Source organism: Scyliorhinus torazame, chromosome 12 (assembly GCF_047496885.1).
Source record: "Scyliorhinus torazame isolate Kashiwa2021f chromosome 12, sScyTor2.1, whole genome shotgun sequence".
Classification (NCBI taxonomy): domain Eukaryota; kingdom Metazoa; phylum Chordata; class Chondrichthyes; order Carcharhiniformes; family Scyliorhinidae; genus Scyliorhinus; species Scyliorhinus torazame.
Window position 1 is genome coordinate 42,256,755 of NC_092718.1, and position 17,119 is coordinate 42,273,873.

General features: G+C 51.3%; 1 protein-coding gene across 8 annotated transcripts in view; it reads left to right on the top strand.

Annotated features, from left to right (window-relative positions):
• ccpg1 (cell cycle progression 1) overlaps positions 1 to 17,119 on the top strand; it is a 96,433-nt gene that overhangs the window by 49,280 nt on the left and 30,034 nt on the right. For all 8 annotated transcript variants that reach the window (XM_072470759.1, XM_072470765.1, XM_072470762.1 and 5 more), the window contains one exon: positions 1,009 to 1,219. In XM_072470759.1, the coding sequence (XP_072326860.1) occupies positions 1,009 to 1,219 (211 nt within the window). The remainder of the gene's footprint in view (positions 1 to 1,008; positions 1,220 to 17,119) is intronic.

The window sequence follows — 17,119 nt, forward strand, 5'->3', positions numbered from 1 at the left end:
ATGCAGTTTATTTTGAACCATGAATAAAGTAAAAAATGGCTCTGGTGATTGCCACAGCAAAGGAGTGAGGAATGAGCCAGACCTGCACAATGCACAGTAACACCTAGAGTGCCTCACTGACGACCAGGTTCTTACTGCAATGGAGAGGGAGCTTCGCTCCCATATATCCAGTTTTGGAATTTCCAAGAATTCAGATTAAAGCGATTATTTAGATGACTAATTTGGATTTATCACTTCTGTAGTGCATATAACTTTTAACTGTACAAAGCTGTGATTTTAACGGAAGTTATACTGCCTGCATAACTATGAAATGATCTAGGATACAAGTACCCTGCACTTGAAAAAATATCTGGCATATGGACGTGGAGAAGCGAACAAAAAACATAACACTGACTTTTCATCATCTTGTGAGGTCAGCACAGTCAGGCTCAGGAATGCAGAGTACCTAAAGAATAGCAATGCATGTGGCATGTTACAGCATTGTATGCTAATTATCTCCACCCTCAATTGCCGAGGAAGTTTGAGTGGAATATGGCTTGCTTATATTTGTTTCTCTTTCTCTCTCTCCCGTCCGACTTCAGCTCTTAAGCACACTATTCTAAGTATTACATCTCTTTCCTGAATCCTACATTGAAATTAAGGCATTGCATCATTCCTACTCAAATTCAGCCTTTCCCAAGGCAATGGAACTCATTACATGTATGTTTATTCAATATTTTATAGGCTTTTATAACTTGAGCTTGATCTAATCAGTAGTTTTTGATTTACTCTATCTTTTCCCTTGTTTTACCCGAGTAGTATCCTGCACTTGACAATCTTGGAATACATGAAAAACCCTTCTTGAAAATCAAAAGCAATTCAAACCATTAAAAAAAGTGATTAAAATCATGCTGTCAGAGGTGTTGTACCAAAGGGCATGGGTGTAAGATAGTTTGTGGATTTACTTAGTAGATTTACAGGAATAAAAAAAAGAAAACTTAACAAAAGATTCCTGTTTACTTGTTCTAGGCACCAAAAGAAAAATTGGCTGATGACAATACTTTTGTTGGCGCAACCAGTGATGATTCGGATATTGTTACCCTTGAGCCACCACCCGTGGAAGATCTTCAAGCTGTCCAGGAGGAACCTGAAGTTGCAGCACAAGAGCAGACAAATGATGATGAATTGAATCTAGGTTCGTCTTCCAGTAGCCAGTATACCTTCGCCCCACCGGAAACGGGTAAGGACAGATCATTTAGAGTATAACTGAGTACAAGCCAACAATTTCTGACTGCAGTTGTTTACGGCTGCATGATAGATGTTTAAGTAAATGGGAACCTCACCCGTTGGTATATAGTATCACCTGGTTATTTTTGTTCAGTGGTTGGATTACTAGGCATAAACGTTGAGGTTAAAAAATAATTGTTTTACTATCACAATAGAAGATACTCTCTTTGTTCAAGTGAATAGTTTTTCTGTTTAATTACATCAGACTTTCTTTGATGCCGACTTAATATCATAATTGCTTTAGTTTACATTCTACACTGCTAGGTTATTGAATTTACAACCTTCATTTAAAAAAAAAAAAATTTTAGAGTACCCAATTCACTTTTTCCAATTAAGGGACAATTTAGCGTGGCCAATCCACCTACCCTGCACATCTTTGGGTTGTGGGGGGAAACCCGCGCAAACACGGAGAGAATGTGCAAACTCCACACGGACAGTGACCCAGAGCCGGGATCAAACCTGGGACCTCGGCGCCGTGAGACAGCAGTCCTAACCACTGCGCCACCGTGCTGCCCTAAATTTACAACCTTCATGATATATTAAAATTGCTGGCAAAGAGTAACAAATACTTGGAAGTGCACTTCTAACAGTCAAATGTTAACTAAATCGCAAAAGCAAATATTTGTGTTTATAATTAATTGTATTTTCTAGCTGCATTCTTGCCATGCTTCATGCATAGAGCTCAATGCAGATTTTTGTTTTCCCTTCTGTTTCTGGGTCTCCACAAATTACTCCCTGTGTCTGCGTGAGTCCCACCCCCACAACCCCAAAAAGATGTGCAGGGTAGGTGGATTGGCCAGACTTAAATTGTGCCTTTAATTTGAAAAAAATTATTGGGTACTCTAAATTTACTTTTTTTACAAGTTTTTACAGTAAACCGAATGCTGCACTCTTCCCAAATATAATTTGGTTAGTAATCACGCTTTCTGCAGTTCAGGAAAGTGAGGTAAATGCTTTGCAAAATAAAAATGGGTGAAATGCAGGAGCAGCTGTGGATGATTCTCGAACATGTAAAAGAGTTGATTCTTTGAAAGAGCATCTGTCTGGCAATCTGATTTCCCCCCAAGTGATGTGACTAAACTGAACCAGTAGGCTTTATTTTTGTAGGGTGACGAATAGTGACTCATAGGACTGTTGTTTATGCTTTTCTTAACTTGAGCCCAATGCAGTTAACTCCATATTCTAACCTGAAAAAGCTTTACATTTTATTTAAAAGTCACTATCTAAACTGATCAGTTGATGTTTTAGCTGTACTGTGAATGATGGAAAAAGAAGCATGTTTTGCAAGGAATTAGAATTTTAGACAACTTGTTCAGATTTGTCACAAACCTTTCTATAGGTCAGTATATTTGTGAATTAGTAACTTCATGTTAATCAAGATAGGAAATATTAGTACAAGATATTGCAACTGCTCAACAAGTATGCCTAAATAGAACAATTTGGTTGCAGGGTGCAGGAGCATTGGTACAACAGTTTATTTAACTCCAATTTCCGAAGAGTACTTCTTTCTGAAAAGTGTAATTAATTTCTTATGTTGGGCATGCTGCACATTGTCCCCAGTCACTGACCATGGGCAGAATTTAATGCCCTCAACCATGGTGCGTTTATGATGTGTGGAAGGCCTTCCCATCCCATTGCCAATTTATGACCTTAAGTGGGTAATTAATCTCCACATAAAGGCATTATCCCACCACTGCTGATATTCATCCAGTGACGGGCAGAGGACTTTCATGTGGGAAGCCCAAAGCGTAATACTTGGGGTTGCATGTGGGCTGCTGGGATGGGTCCCTTGTGTCTGGCACTCAGTGCCTGATTGAGGGACCCAGAATCAGGAAGGGAGGGCCCGTTGAGAGGACCACCCCTTTCCTTTGCTGCCTTCCCACCCTACCTGTAGCCTGGGATTCAGCGATGTTAGTAGGCCCTGGGCAGGTGTCATACAAGCAGCAGCCAGTACCTCTCCTAGTGATGTTGCAGTTCAATTGAGATGCCAGGCTCTGATTGGTTAGCAGCTCTCAGCAGGCAGGACGTCCTCCCTGGGGTCCTTGATTTATTTTAGGGACTAATCAATTAAATAGAATAACAGAAATTAACAGAGGGACAAATTAAAAGGGGCCGCACCTGGTTGGGACAGTAAACCAGATGTTATACTTATATTAGAAGATGTACGGTAGAACCTGCACTACAGGTTCGCCTGTGGCCCCTGCCTGCTGGCTTCGCCCAGGAGGCGGGGTATAAATATGCGTGTCCTCCAGCTCACAGCCATTTCGCCAGCTGCTGTGGGAGGCCACATATCTGATACCAATAAAGCCTCAGTTTGGATTCAACTTTTGTCTCTAGTCAAATTGATCGTGCCTCAATTTATTGGTATCAGATGTGTGGCCTCCCACAGCAGCTGGCGAACTCGAGCGACGCCAGAAAGGACTTCCAGCACTGGCTAGCTTGCTTTGAAGCGTATATCAATGCGGCGCCGACCCCTGTTCTGGAGGCTCAGAAGATCCAGATCTTATATTCCAGGCTGAGCTCCAAAGTCTTCCTGCTGATCCATGATGCGCGAAACTACGCCGAAGCCATGACTCGACTCGAGGACAATTACGAGCAAAAGACAAACACGCTCTTCGCCAGCCAGGTGCTCGCAACTCGTTCTCAACTACCGGGTGAGTCCAAAGAAGACTTCTGGAGGGCCCTAATCCCCCTAGTCCGGGACTGTGAATGCCAGGACGTTACAGCTAAGGAACACTCAGACCTCCTTATGAGGGACGCCTTTGTGACTGGAATTGGGTCAGATATCATACGTCAGCGGCTCCTAGAAGGGGCCACGCGTGACCTCGCAGAGACTAAAACGCTAGCATTTTCCACGACGGTCGCCCTGTGCAACGTCCAGTCCTACGCCCCCAACCGCGCGGTCCACCCCCCTACACTTCTTGGACCTCACAGGCACCCGCCCCAACGGGGGCACTGCCCACCCTATACCAGACAGCAAACCCCGGGGGACCCTGATGCTACTTTACTTTTGTGGCCAGCAAAAGCACTCCCTCCAACGCTGCCGGGCCCGCGCTGCCCTTTGTAAAGCCTGCGGGAAGAAAGGCCACTTCGCCGAGGTGTGCCAGGCCCGTTCAGTGGCCGCGATGGCCCGCACCCCCCAGTTACGGACAATGGGCGCCGCCATCTCCCCCCCCCCCCCCCCCCCCCCCGACCACCTGCGATCAGTGGGTGCCGCCATCGTCCCCTCCACGCAACACGTGCGTTTCATGGGTGCCGCCATCTTGCTCCATCCCCGCAACGTGCGTTCCATGGGCGCCGCCATTTTGTAACCCCCAAGATCTCCGGGCGCCGCCATCTTGTCTACCCCTCAGCACATGGACACCACCAGCGTTCCTAGATTCGAACTCAACGGTCGCCACATTACACGACGACCAACAAAGGCTCGCCTCCATGTCACTCGACCAGTCTCGCCCACACAACCTGACCAACGCATCCACCAGCGTGAAAGTCGACGGCCATGTGACCTCTTGCCTGCTGGACCCAGATACGGTAAGGCGCTGCTCCCTCACAATACACCCCGCCAATCAAAAAATCTCCCTGGCCTCCGGATCCTATTGCGTAGCGATCCGCGGGTACTGTACGGTCACGCTCACGATCCAGGGCGTAGAATTCCACGGCTTCCGCCTCTACGTTCTCCCTAACCTCTGCGCTGCACTTATCCTCGGCCTGGATTTCCAGTGCAATCTCCAGAGCCTAACCCTTAAATTCGGCGGACCCTTACCACCCCTTACTGTGTACGGTCTCGCGACCCTAAAGGTCGACCCACCTTCCCTCTTTTCTAATCTAACTCCAGATTTCAAACCCGTCGCCACCAGGAGCAGACGGTACAGCACCCAGGATAAGACCTTCATCAGGTCCAAAGTCCAGCAGTTGCTTCGGGAAGGCACCATCGAGGCCAGCAACAGCCCCTGGTGAGCTCAAGTGGTAATGGTTAAATCTGAGGAGAAACATCGAATGGTCATGGACTACAGCCAGACCATCAACAGGTACACGCAGCTCGATGCGTACCCCCTCCCAAGCATATCTGCCATGGTTAACCAGATTGCAAATACCGGGTCTTCTCAACGGTGGACTTGAAATCCGCCTACCACCAGCTCCCCATCCGTAAATCGGACTGTCCATGCACCACCTTCGAGGCAGGCGGCCGTCTGATTCACTTCCTTAGGGTCCCCTTCGGCGTCACAAACGGGGTCTCGGTCTTCCGAAGGGAGATGGACCGAATGGTCGACCGGTACGGTTTGCGGGCCACATTTCCGTACCTAGACAATGTCACCATCTGTGGCTATGATCAGCAGGACCACGATGCCAACCTTGTTAAATTTCTCCGCACCGCCACTCTCCTCAACCTCACGTATAACAAGGAGAAGTGTGTGTTCAGCACGAACCACTTAGCCATCCTCGGCCATCCCTACTGCATTCGCCCCCTCATGGAGCTCCCCCTCCCCCACTGCCTCAAGGCCCTCAAACGCTGCCGGGGGTTCTTTTCATATTACGCGCAGTGGGTCCCAAACTATGCGGACAAGGCCCGCCCACTCATACAGCCCACCCAGTTTCCCCTGACGACCGAGGCCCAACAGGCCTACGCCCGGATCAGAGCTGATATTGCCAAGACCACAATGCACACTGTAGCTGAAAGTGCTCTCCAAGTAGAAAGCGACGCATCAGACATCGCCCTTGCCGCCACCCTCAATCAGACCGGCACGCCCGTGGCATTCTTTTCCCGCAACCCTCATGCCTCTGAAATTCGGCACTCATCCGTCGAAAAAGAGGCCCAAGTTATCGTTGAAGCTGTGTGGCATTGGAGGCATTACCTGGCCGGCAGGAGATTAATTTTCCTCACTGACCAACGGTGGGTAGCCTTTATGTTCAACAACACACAGCGGGGCAAGATCAAAAATGATAAAATCTTGCGGTGGAGAATCAAGCTCTCCACCTATAATTACGAGATTAGGTATTCCCCTGGCAAACTCAACGAGCCCCCAGATGCCCTATCCCGAGGTACATGTGCCAGCGCACAGGTAGACCGACTCTGGACCCTGCACGACAGCCTTTGTCACCCAGGGGTCACACGGTTGTACCACTTCATTAAGGCACAAAATTTGCCCTACTCCGTCGAGGAAGTAAGGACAATCACCAGGGACTGCCAAGTCTGTGCGGAGTGCAAGCCGCACTTCTACCGGCCGGACCGCGCACGCCTGGTGAAGGCCTCCCACCCCATTGAATGCCTCAGCATGGACTTCAAAAGGCCCCCTCCCCTCCACTGATCGTCACACATATTTCCTCAGTGTGATCGAATACTCCCGGTTCCCCTTCGCCATCCCTTGCCCCAACATGACGTCTGCCACTGTCATTAAAGTTCTCAATTCGATCTTCACTCTGTTCGGTTTCCGCCTACATCCACAGTGACAGGGGATCCTCATTCATGAGTGATGAGCTGCGTCAGTTCCTACTCAGCAGGGGTATCGCCTCCAGCAGAACGACAAGCTACAACTCCCAGGGAAACGAACAGGTAGAAAGGGAGAATGGGACGGTATGGAGGGCCGTCCAGCTGGCCCTACGGTCCAGAAATCCCCCGGCCTCCCGCTGGCAAGAGGTCCTCCCTGATGCACTACATTCCATTCGCTCGTTACTCTGCACTGCCACTAACAATACAACGCATGAACGTCTTTTTGCCTTCCCCAGGAAGTCCATACCCGGGGTGTCGCTCACGACTCGGCTCACAGCTCCGGGAACCGTGCTTCTCCGTAAACATGTGTGACTCCACAAGGCGGATCCGTTGGTGGAGAGGGTACACTTGCTCCACGCAAATCCCCAATACGCCTACGTGGCGTTCCCCGACGGCCACCAGGATACTGTCTCCCTCAGGGACCTGGCACCAGCAGGTTCCACCCCCGTCGCCCCTGGTGCCACCCCCCCCCCCCCCCTCCCCGTCGCTCACACCACCACCCCAGGACCGTCCGTCCTCCCCCTGCCCACGCCCGTCGATGAGGATTTTGGCACGCTCCCGGAGTCATCTTAGACCAGGTCAGCACCAACATCGCCGTCACCACTTTGTCGTTCTCAAAGGACCAACAAGGCGCCGGACCGGCTGAACCTCTGACCGATCCATTGGACGCCAAGAGACATTTGTTTTGCTCTGTAAATATTAAAATCATGATTGTATATAGTTATCCACCACCCCCGCCGGACTCAATTTTAACAGGGGATAAATGTGGTAAACCACTGTTATACTTGTATTGGAGGATGTACGGTAGAACCTGCACTACAGGTTCGCCCGTGGCCCCTGCCTGCTGGCTCCACCCAGGAGGCGGGGTGTAAATATGCGAGTCCTCCAGTCGCAGCCATTTTGCCAGCTGCTGTGTGAGGCCACACATCTGATACCAATAAAGCTTCAGTTTGGATACAACTTTCGTCTTTAGTCAAATTGATTGTGCCTCAGGGGCACTGCCCAAAAATAACAAAGAAGAACGGAAACTTAACATTAAATCATTATTTGAAAAGAGGGGTCGATAAATCACCCTGCCGTGCCTGCCGAGCATGGAAGGCCTCAGGAGTGCCTGGTAGCACTGCAGTCTCACGGCGCCGAGATTCCAGGTTCGATCCCGGCTCTGGGTCACTGTCCATGTGGAGTTTGCATATTCTCCCTGTGTTTGCATGGGTTTCACCCCCACAACCCCAAAGGCTAAATCGCTGGCTTTGAAAGCAGACCAAGGCAGGCCAGCAGCATGGTTCAATTCCCGTAACAGCCTCCCCGAACAGGCGCCAGAATGTGGCGACGAGGGGCTTTTCACAGTAACTTCATTTGAAGCCTACTTGTGACAATAAGCGATTTTCATGTGCAAGATATGTGAATTGGCCATGCTAAATTGCCCCTTAATTGCAAAAAATGAATTGGGTACTCTAAATTTTAAAACAAAAAAGAGTGCCCATGGACACCAGGGAAACCCGGCTGCGAATAAAGCAGAGGGGTAGGCAGTCCCCTGGGGTCCTTATTCCTGGGGAAGGCCCATGGCTGTCCAATTAAGTGCCTGAGTGGCACTTAACTCAGCGGTACTTCCCTAAAAGGGATCACACAAGGCTCTGGCTGTTCTACTGTTGACATGTAAGAACCCCCACAAACACCTAAATGCTCTTGATAAATCTCACAACAAAATTCCATTCAGAACTAGCTGAGATCATTTCATTCTGAGCTCAAAGAGGTAAAATGATGGCAGCAGCAGACTATATTAAAGCTTTTCAAATCAATGATTTGCTAACAACTCCAGAACATTGACGAGATCACCAATTGTTCCAGGTTTGTTCAAACTTAGTCACAAGTTTCATTTTAAAAGCCACGTTTTATGAAAACAGAACTTAATTAAGCCATTGTACAGGATTTAATCCTTTAATTTGTGTTCAATTTTCATTTATGTGCTCAAACGAATTAAATCAGTTGTAGATTCTTCAGGCTTGATTTTTTAATTGATACCTAGATAACAGTAATTACACTTCAAAATGCAATTTATTGGACATATGTGAGAAAAGGCGCAGGAGTAGGCTATGTAGCTCAAGCTTGTTCTATTCTATAGTAAGATAAAGGCTGATCTTCAATCTTGACTCCATTTTCCTGCCTGATCCCAAATTCCCTTGAGTCCAAAAATCTATCGATCGGAACCTTCAGCGTACTTGGTGACTAAGCTTTCTCAGCTCTCCATGCCAGCTTAAAGCTTTGTGACCCTTTGAGTGAAGAAATTCTCATCATTGTTCAAATTGGCTGCCCCCTTCTCCTCTTGTGCTGTAGGATATTCTATGTATATACTATAAATGCTGTCTTAATTTCTTGGTTCCTAAATATATGTATAATTTCTTCCTTTCTTTTGATTCATCCCGACGTCCTTTCTCAGAATCTTTTGGTTTTAATTTCTCTCAAATCTGGTTGGTGTATAATTACCATTTTTCCATTAACTTACTGATCCGTTTTTTTCTGAAACAAAACATTATCCTCATTCATTTTGCTGCAACCTTTTTTTAAGAAAATATTTTTATTCTCCTTTTTCACATTTTCTCCCGAATTTACACCCACCAACAATCAACAATAATCAGCAACAGATATGTCAATCCCCATAACAATAACAACAATCCCATCCTCCCACCAACCCCCAAACATCAGCCCGCATGTTTACATAAACAAATGACAAAAAAGAATCTGGGATTACGACTGACTTCCGGTTGCGGCTATGCGGAGCTAAGCCGCACGATTCGGCAGCTCCCGCTACTACGGACTTTCGGGCTCATTGGAGGAGCCCCAACGGAATTCTTTTGACGACAACCCGTGGGGAAGTGAAGAGAGAGGTCCCCCTCCAACTTTTATGGACCGGACCAGAAGTGCAACGGCCAAAAAAGCGGCATTGGAGCAGCGGGAGAAGCGAGCGAAAAAAATCAAAATGGCGGCGGGCGGAGACAAAGCGGAATGCGGGCCAGAGCTGCAGGAATTCATCAAGCGTTGCTTCGAGGAGCTGCGCAAGGAGATGCTGGCGGTAATCGAAGGACTAGGGATAACCCAGAAGACCCACTAGGTGAAGATCCAGGAGGTACAGAAAAGAGTTAGTGCGAATGAGGACGAGCTCTTGGGCCTGGCGGTGAGAGTGGAGCGGCACGAGGCGGTACACGAGGTGGGCGGGAAGACTCGAAGACCTGGAGAACAGGTCGAGGAGAAGGAATCTGCGGATCCTTGGTCTCCCAGAAGGAGTGGAGGGGGCCGATGCCGCGGCATACGTGGGCACGATGATCGGGGCGATGATGGGCACGGAGGCCCCTTCGAGGTCGCTTGAGCTGGACGGGGTACACCGGGTGCTGGCGCGGAAGCCCAAGGCAAATGAGCCGCTAAGGGCGATGGTGGTGAGATTTCACCGGTTCACGGACAGAGAGAGGGTCCTGAAATGGGCCAAGAAGGAGCGGAGCAGCAAGTGGGACAATGCAGAGATCCGAATATACCCGGGCTGGAGCGCGGAGGTTGCAAAGCGGAGAGCGGGTTTCAACCGGGCCAAAGCGGTGCTGCACCGGAAAGGAGTGAAATTTTGAATGCTACAGCCAGCGCGATTGTGGGTCACATACAAGGACCAACACTAGTACTTTGAAACGCCTGAAGAGGCGTGGACCTTCATACAAACTGAAAAGTTGGACTCTAACTGAGGGTTTGTGAGGGTGGGGGGGGATGTTTGAGGGTTGATGTGTGATGGTTGTTGTATAGAGGGGGTCAATCATGCGCAGGAAATGTTACATGGGCTGGGGGAGAGAGACAAGGCCGCGACAGGAGCTGCGCCAGAGGGGGCGGGGCAGGCTTTGGAAAGTGCGGGTTTTTTCCCGCGCGCGGGAAGGGGAACGAATCAACGCACATTGATTGGGTGACTCCCACACCCGGGGGGTGGGGGGGGGGGGGGGGGGGGGGGGTCAAAGGGACGGCGGGGGAAGCCGGGGTCAGCAGGTGTCAGCTGACTTACGGGAGTGATATGGGGGGAGCAAAAAAGCTAGACGGGTCTAGCGGGGGGGGGGGGGGAGGGGAAAGGGTTGCTGCTGCACTGGCCGAAAGGGAATGGGACACAGAAGAGGTGGTCGGGACGGAGGTCCCCCGGCTGGGGGACTGGAGGGTGAGGGAGATGCGGACATGGGACTGGCCCAGAAAAGGAGATGGCTAGTAGGCGCGGGGGGTGAGAGCCCCTACAATCCGGCTGATGACGTGGAACGTGAGGGGCCTGAATGGGCCGGTGAAGAGGGCTCGAGTGTTCGCGCACTTGAAGGGACTGAAGGCAGACGTGGCTCTGGTCCAAGAGACACACCTGAAGGTGGCGGACCAGGTCAGGTTAAGAAGGGGATGGGTAGGACAGGTATTTCACTTGGGACTGGACGCGAAGAATAGAGGGGTGGCAATATTGGTGGGAAAGCATGTGTCATTTGAGGCCAAGACTATCGTAGTGGATAATGGAGGGAGATATGTGATGGTGAGCGGTAGGTTGCAAGTGACGTGGGTGGTGTTGGTAAATGTATACGCCCCGAACTGGGATGATGCTGGATTCATGAAGCGCATGTTGAGGCGCATTCCGGACCTGGAGGTAGGAGGCCTGATAATGGGAGGGGACTTCAATACAGTGCTGGACCCAGCACTGGACCGCTCCAGATCAAGGACTGGAAAGAGGCCCGCGGCGGCCAAGGTGCTTAGGGGGTTTATGGATCAGATGGGAGGAGTGGACCCATGGAGGTTTGCAAGACCGCAGGCCAGGGAATTTTCTTTCTTCTCCCACATGCACAAAGCCTACTCCCGGATAGATTTTTTTGTTCTGGGCAGGGCGCTCATCCCGAGGGTGGGGGGGACGGAGTATTCGGCCATAGCCGTTTCGGACCACGCCCCGCACTGGGTGGAAATGGGGCTAGGAGAGGAGAGGGACCAACGCCCGCTGTGGCGACTGGATGTGGGACTGCTGGCAGATGAGGTGGTGTGTGGGAAGGTGAGGGGGTGCATCGAAAGGTACCTGGAGGCCAACGACAACGGGGAGGTGTGAGTGGGGGTGGTATGGGAGGTGTTGAAGGCAGTGATCAGGGGAGAGCTAATCTCCATCAGGGCTCATAGGGAGAAGGCAGAGGGCATGGAAAGGGAGAGATTAGTGGGGGAGATTTTGAGTGGACAGGAGATACGCAGAGGCCCCGGAGGAAAGATTACTTGGGGAAAGACGACGGCTCCAGACGGAGTTTGCCTGTTGACCACAGGGAAGGTAGAGGCACAGTGGAGGAAGGCGCAGGGGGCGACCTATGAGTATGGGGAAAAGGCTAGTCAGATGCTGGCACACCAGCTCCGTAAGAGGACGGCAGCGAGGGAAATAGGGGGAATCAAAGATGGAAGGGGAGCCACGGTTCGGAGTGCGACGAAAATAAACGAGGTATTGAAGGCCTTCTGTGAAGAGCTGTACAGATCCCAGCCCCCAGGGGGGGAAGAGGGGATGAGACGATTCCTAGACCAACTGAGATTCCAGAGGGTGGAGGAGCAAGAGGTGGCTGGTTTGGGGGCACTAATTGGGTTGGAGGAGCTGAGCAAGGGTTTGGGGTGTATGCAGGCGGGGAAGGCCCCGGGGCCAGACGGGTTCCCGGTGGAGTTCTACAGAAAGTACGTAGACCTGTTGGCCCCGCTACTAGTGAGGACCTTTAACGAGGCAAGAGAGGAGGGGACCCTGCCCCCGACAATGTCGGAAGCGACAATTTCTTTGATCCTAAAGCGGGACAAGGACCCACTGCAATGTGGATCGTACAGGCCGATCTCGCTCCTCAATGTGGATGCTAAGTTGTTGGCAAAAGTGCTGGCCACGAGGATTGTGTCCCGGGGGTGATCCACGAGGACCAGACGGGATTCGTAAAGGGCAGGCAATTAAACATTAATGTGCGGCGGCTCTTAAACGTGATAATGATGCCAACGGAGGAGGGAGAGGCGGAGATAGTGGCAGCAATGGACGCGGAAAAGGCCTTTGACCGAGTAGAGTGGGAGTACCTCTGGGAGGTGCTGCGTAGGTTTGGGTTCGGGGGAGGGCTTATCAGCTGGGTTAAGCTCCTTTACAGAGCCCCGGTGGCGAGTGTAGTGACAAACCGGTGGAGGTCGGAGTACTTTCGGCTGTACCGTGGAACGAGGCAGGGGTGCCCCCTGTCCCCCCTGTTGTTCGCATTGGCGATCGAGCCCTTGGCCATGTCATTCAGGGAGTCTAATAAATAGAGGGGGGTGGTCCGAGGGGGAGAAGAGCATCGGGTGTCGCTATATGCGGATGACCTGTTGTTGTACGTGGCGGATCCAATGGAGGGGATGGTGGAGGTCATGCAGACTTTAAGGGAGTTTGGGGAGTTTTCGGGCTATAAGCTCAATGTAGGGAAGAGTGAGCTCTTTGTACTACAGGCAGGAGACCAAGAAAGAGGAATAGGGAACCTACCGCTGAGGAGGGCGGCGGGGAGTTTTCGGTATCGGTGGATCCAGATAGCCAGGAGTTGGGGGGCCCTACATAAACTGAATCTGACGAGGTTGGTGGACCAAATGGAGGAGTACTTCAAAAGATGGGATATGTTACCGCTCTCGCTGGCGGGTAGAATGCAGTCGGTCAAAATGGTGGTCCTTCCGAGGTTTCTGTTCGTGTTTCAGTGCCTTCCCATCGTGATCACCAAAGGCTTTTTTAAGAGAGTAGGTAGGAGTATTATGGGGTTTGTGTGGGCGAATAAGACCCCGAGGGTAAGGGGAGGGTTCCTGGAACGCCGTAGGGACCGAGGAGGGTTGGCGCTGCCAAACCTAGGGAGCTACTAGGCAGCAAATGTGGTGATAATCCGCAAGTGGGTGATGGAGGGAGAGGGGGCAGCATGGAAGAGGATGGAGATGTAGTCCTGTAAAGGAATGAGCTTGGGGGCGTTGGTGACGGCACCGCTGCCGTCCTCGCCGTCAAAGCATACCACGAGCCCGGTGGTGGCGGCAACGTTAAGGATCTGGGGCCAGTGGAGACGGCACAGGGGTGCAGTGGGAGCCTCGGTGTGGTCCTCGATCAGGGGTAACCACCGGTTTGTCCCGGGGAAGATGGACGGGGGGTTCCAGAGCTGGCATCGGGCGGGGATTAGAAGAATGGGGGTCCTGTTCATTGACGGGACATTTGCGAGCCGAGGGGCACTGGAGGAGAAGTTTGAGTTACCCCCGGGAAATGCCTTTAGATATATGCAGATGAGGGCTTTTGTGAGGCGACAGGTCAGGGAATTCCCGTTGCTCCCGGCACAGGAAATTCAAGACCGGGTGATCTCGGGTGTATGGGTCGGGGAGGGCAAAGTGTTGGCGATACACCAGGAGATGAAAGAAGAGGGGGAAGCGCTAGTAGAAGAGTTGAAGGGTAAATGGGAGGAGGAGCTGGGGGAGGAGATCGAGGAAGGTCTGTGGGCTGATGCCCTAGGTAGGGTTAACTCCTCCTCCTCGTGTGCCAGGCTCAGCCTGATACAATTTAAGGTGGTTCACAGAGCTCACTTGACGGGGGCGAGGTTGAATAGGTTCTTTGGGGTGGAGGGCAGATGTGGAAGGTGCTCAGGGAGCCCGGCGAACCATGTCCATATGTTTTGGTCATGCCTGGCACTAGAGGGGTTCTAGAGAGAGCCAGTGTATAAAGCTATGTAAATATACCATTTTGCCATGTATATATCTTGCTCAGTGCGATTTTTCGTTATTTGTTACGTTGGGGGGGGGGGGGGGGGGGGATTGTTTGTAAGGGAGAAAAATTGTGTTGTTAAAAAACTTTAATAAATATATTTTAAATGTTTTTTTTTAAAGAATCTGGGATTACCCATAGTCATCCTTAATATAAACAGCCCCCCCCCCACCCCCCCAAACTAATGTTCGATGTTATCCAGTTCTTGAAAGTGCATAATGAATAATGCCCATGACTTGTAGAACCCCTCCGTCCTTCCCCTCAGTTCAAACTTAACCTTCTCAAGAGTCAAGTACTCCAACAGGTTCCCCCCCGCCACGCCACAGCACAGGGTGGAGAGGCTGCTCTCCATCCCAGCAGGATCCGCCTTCGGGCGATCAACAAGACGGAGGCTACGACATCTGCCTCCGCACCCGTTTCCAACCCTGGCTGGTCCGACACCCCGAATATGGCCTCCCGGGTACCTGGGTCCAGTTTCAATTGCACCACCTTGGAAATTACCCTAAAAACCTCCTTCCAGTACTCCAGTACTAGCTTTGGACCAGACCAAAACATATATGAACGCGATTAGCCCCCCACCCCCCAAGGCAATGCTCCCACAAATCTTCTACTCCTTTAAAGAATTGGCTCATCCTCGGCCTCGTGAGGTGCGCTGTGTATACCACCTTCAGCTGTATGTCTCGCACATGAGGTGGAGGCATTTACTCTCCGGAGCACCTCACACCAGACCCCCTATAACCTCTCCCAACACTTCCTCCCACTTTGCTTTGATCCCTTCCAGTGGTGCCTTATCCTCTTCCAAAATAGCTCCGTACACCATTGATACTACCCCCTTCTCCAGTCCCCTTGTCGTCAGCATCTCCTCCAGCAATGTGGTGGCCGGTTTCTCCGGGAAGCTCTGTATCTCCTTCCTGACAAAATCTCGATCCTGCATGTATCTGAACATTTCTCCCTGCTCCAGCCCATACTTCGCATCCAGCTCCTTCAATCCTGCAAACCGACCCCCAAGAAACAAATCTTTTAGTGTCTTAATTACCTTCTCTTCCCATTTCCGAAAACTTCCATCCCAATTCCCTGGCTCAAATCTGTGGTTCCCCCGAATCAACATTTCCCTTGACCCTGCCCCCAACCCGAAGTGTTGGCGAAACTGCCTCCAGATTTTCAATAATGCTATTATTACCGGACTCCCTGAGTATTTCCCTCGAGCTATCGGGAGCAACGCTGTTGCTAGTTCTTTCAGTCCCGACCCCCTGCACAAACTCTCCTCCATTCTGACCCACTGGGAAGCAACTCCTCTAACCCAGCTCCGCACCTTCTCCACATTCACCGCCCAGTAGTAGTACAACAGGTTCGGGAGACCCAAACCCCCTGCCTGCCTTCCCCTCTGTAGCAGCATCTTTCTCACTCTGGCCACCTTCCCTCCCCATATGAACGAGGTAATCCTTCCCTCAATCTCCCTGAAAAAGGCCTTTGTGAGGAAAATTGGTAGGCATTGAAAAATAAACAGAAATCGCGGCAACACATTCATTTTAGCCTGTACTCGACCCGCCAGTGACAGAGGGAGACCATCCCACCTTGCCAGATCACTTTGCTGCAACCTTTGATATGGTCAAACCACTCGAACAATCTCCATATTCTCCCCACCTTCAAGGCATTTTGCTTTTCAAAGTTCCATTCATGTCTGTTCCTTCATCACAAATCTCCTGCAATGGCTTCTCCCCTTGACTGAACACAGAGGGGGGCGATTCTCCAAAATGGAGACAAAGTGTTCGCGCCATCGTCTACGCCTTCACGTTTCACGACGGCGCGAAATGGGCATGTGGACAACCAATTCTGTCCCCCACAGAGGGCCAGAAAGGCACTGGAGCGGTTCATGCCGCTCCAGCCTCCCTTCCTGGTGCCAAATGGGCGCCGCGCCAACCCGCGCATGCCTTCTTCAGCGCGCCGGCCCCAACATGGCGTTGGTGTGTTCAGGGGCCGGCCGCGCAGGAAAGTAGGCCCGGGAGGGGTGGAGAGGCAAGCCCGCCGATTGGTGGGCCCCGATCGCGGGCTGGACCCCATCGGAGCCCCCCCCCCCCCCCCACACACAGGCTGCCCCCCGACCCTTCGCGCAGAGTTCCCGCCGGCAGCGACCAGGGGTGAACGGCGCCGGCGGGACTCTGTCGTATCCGCTCGGCCCATCCGGGCCGGAGAATCGGCGGCCCCGCCGATTCCAGCGGCCCATGGCCGGCGCTGATTCTCGCGCCAGCATCGGGGCGCGGTTGCAGCGATTCTCCGGCCTAGCGTGGGGCTCGGAGAATCACCCCCAGGGTGTATCAAGCGAGCCCAATGTTACACCTCTGAGCCTCTTCTCGTTCTTATTTATATATTGCCCCGCTGGTGGCTTCTGTATGTGTTCCAATGACACGCAGCTTTATCTCTCCCCATAAATGTAATAACTACTGTAAATGCTGTTTCGCACCTTACCTGAAATCAAGCCATTGAACTAGAACCTCCACCAGCTAAAGATTGGAAAAGCCAAATTCGACATGTGAAGTTTTTGTCTCAAACTCTGGACACCTGTTCCTGATCCAAGTCCTTCTTTCAGGCTGAATCTAACCGTTTGTCTCCCCAATGTTTTGCTCAAT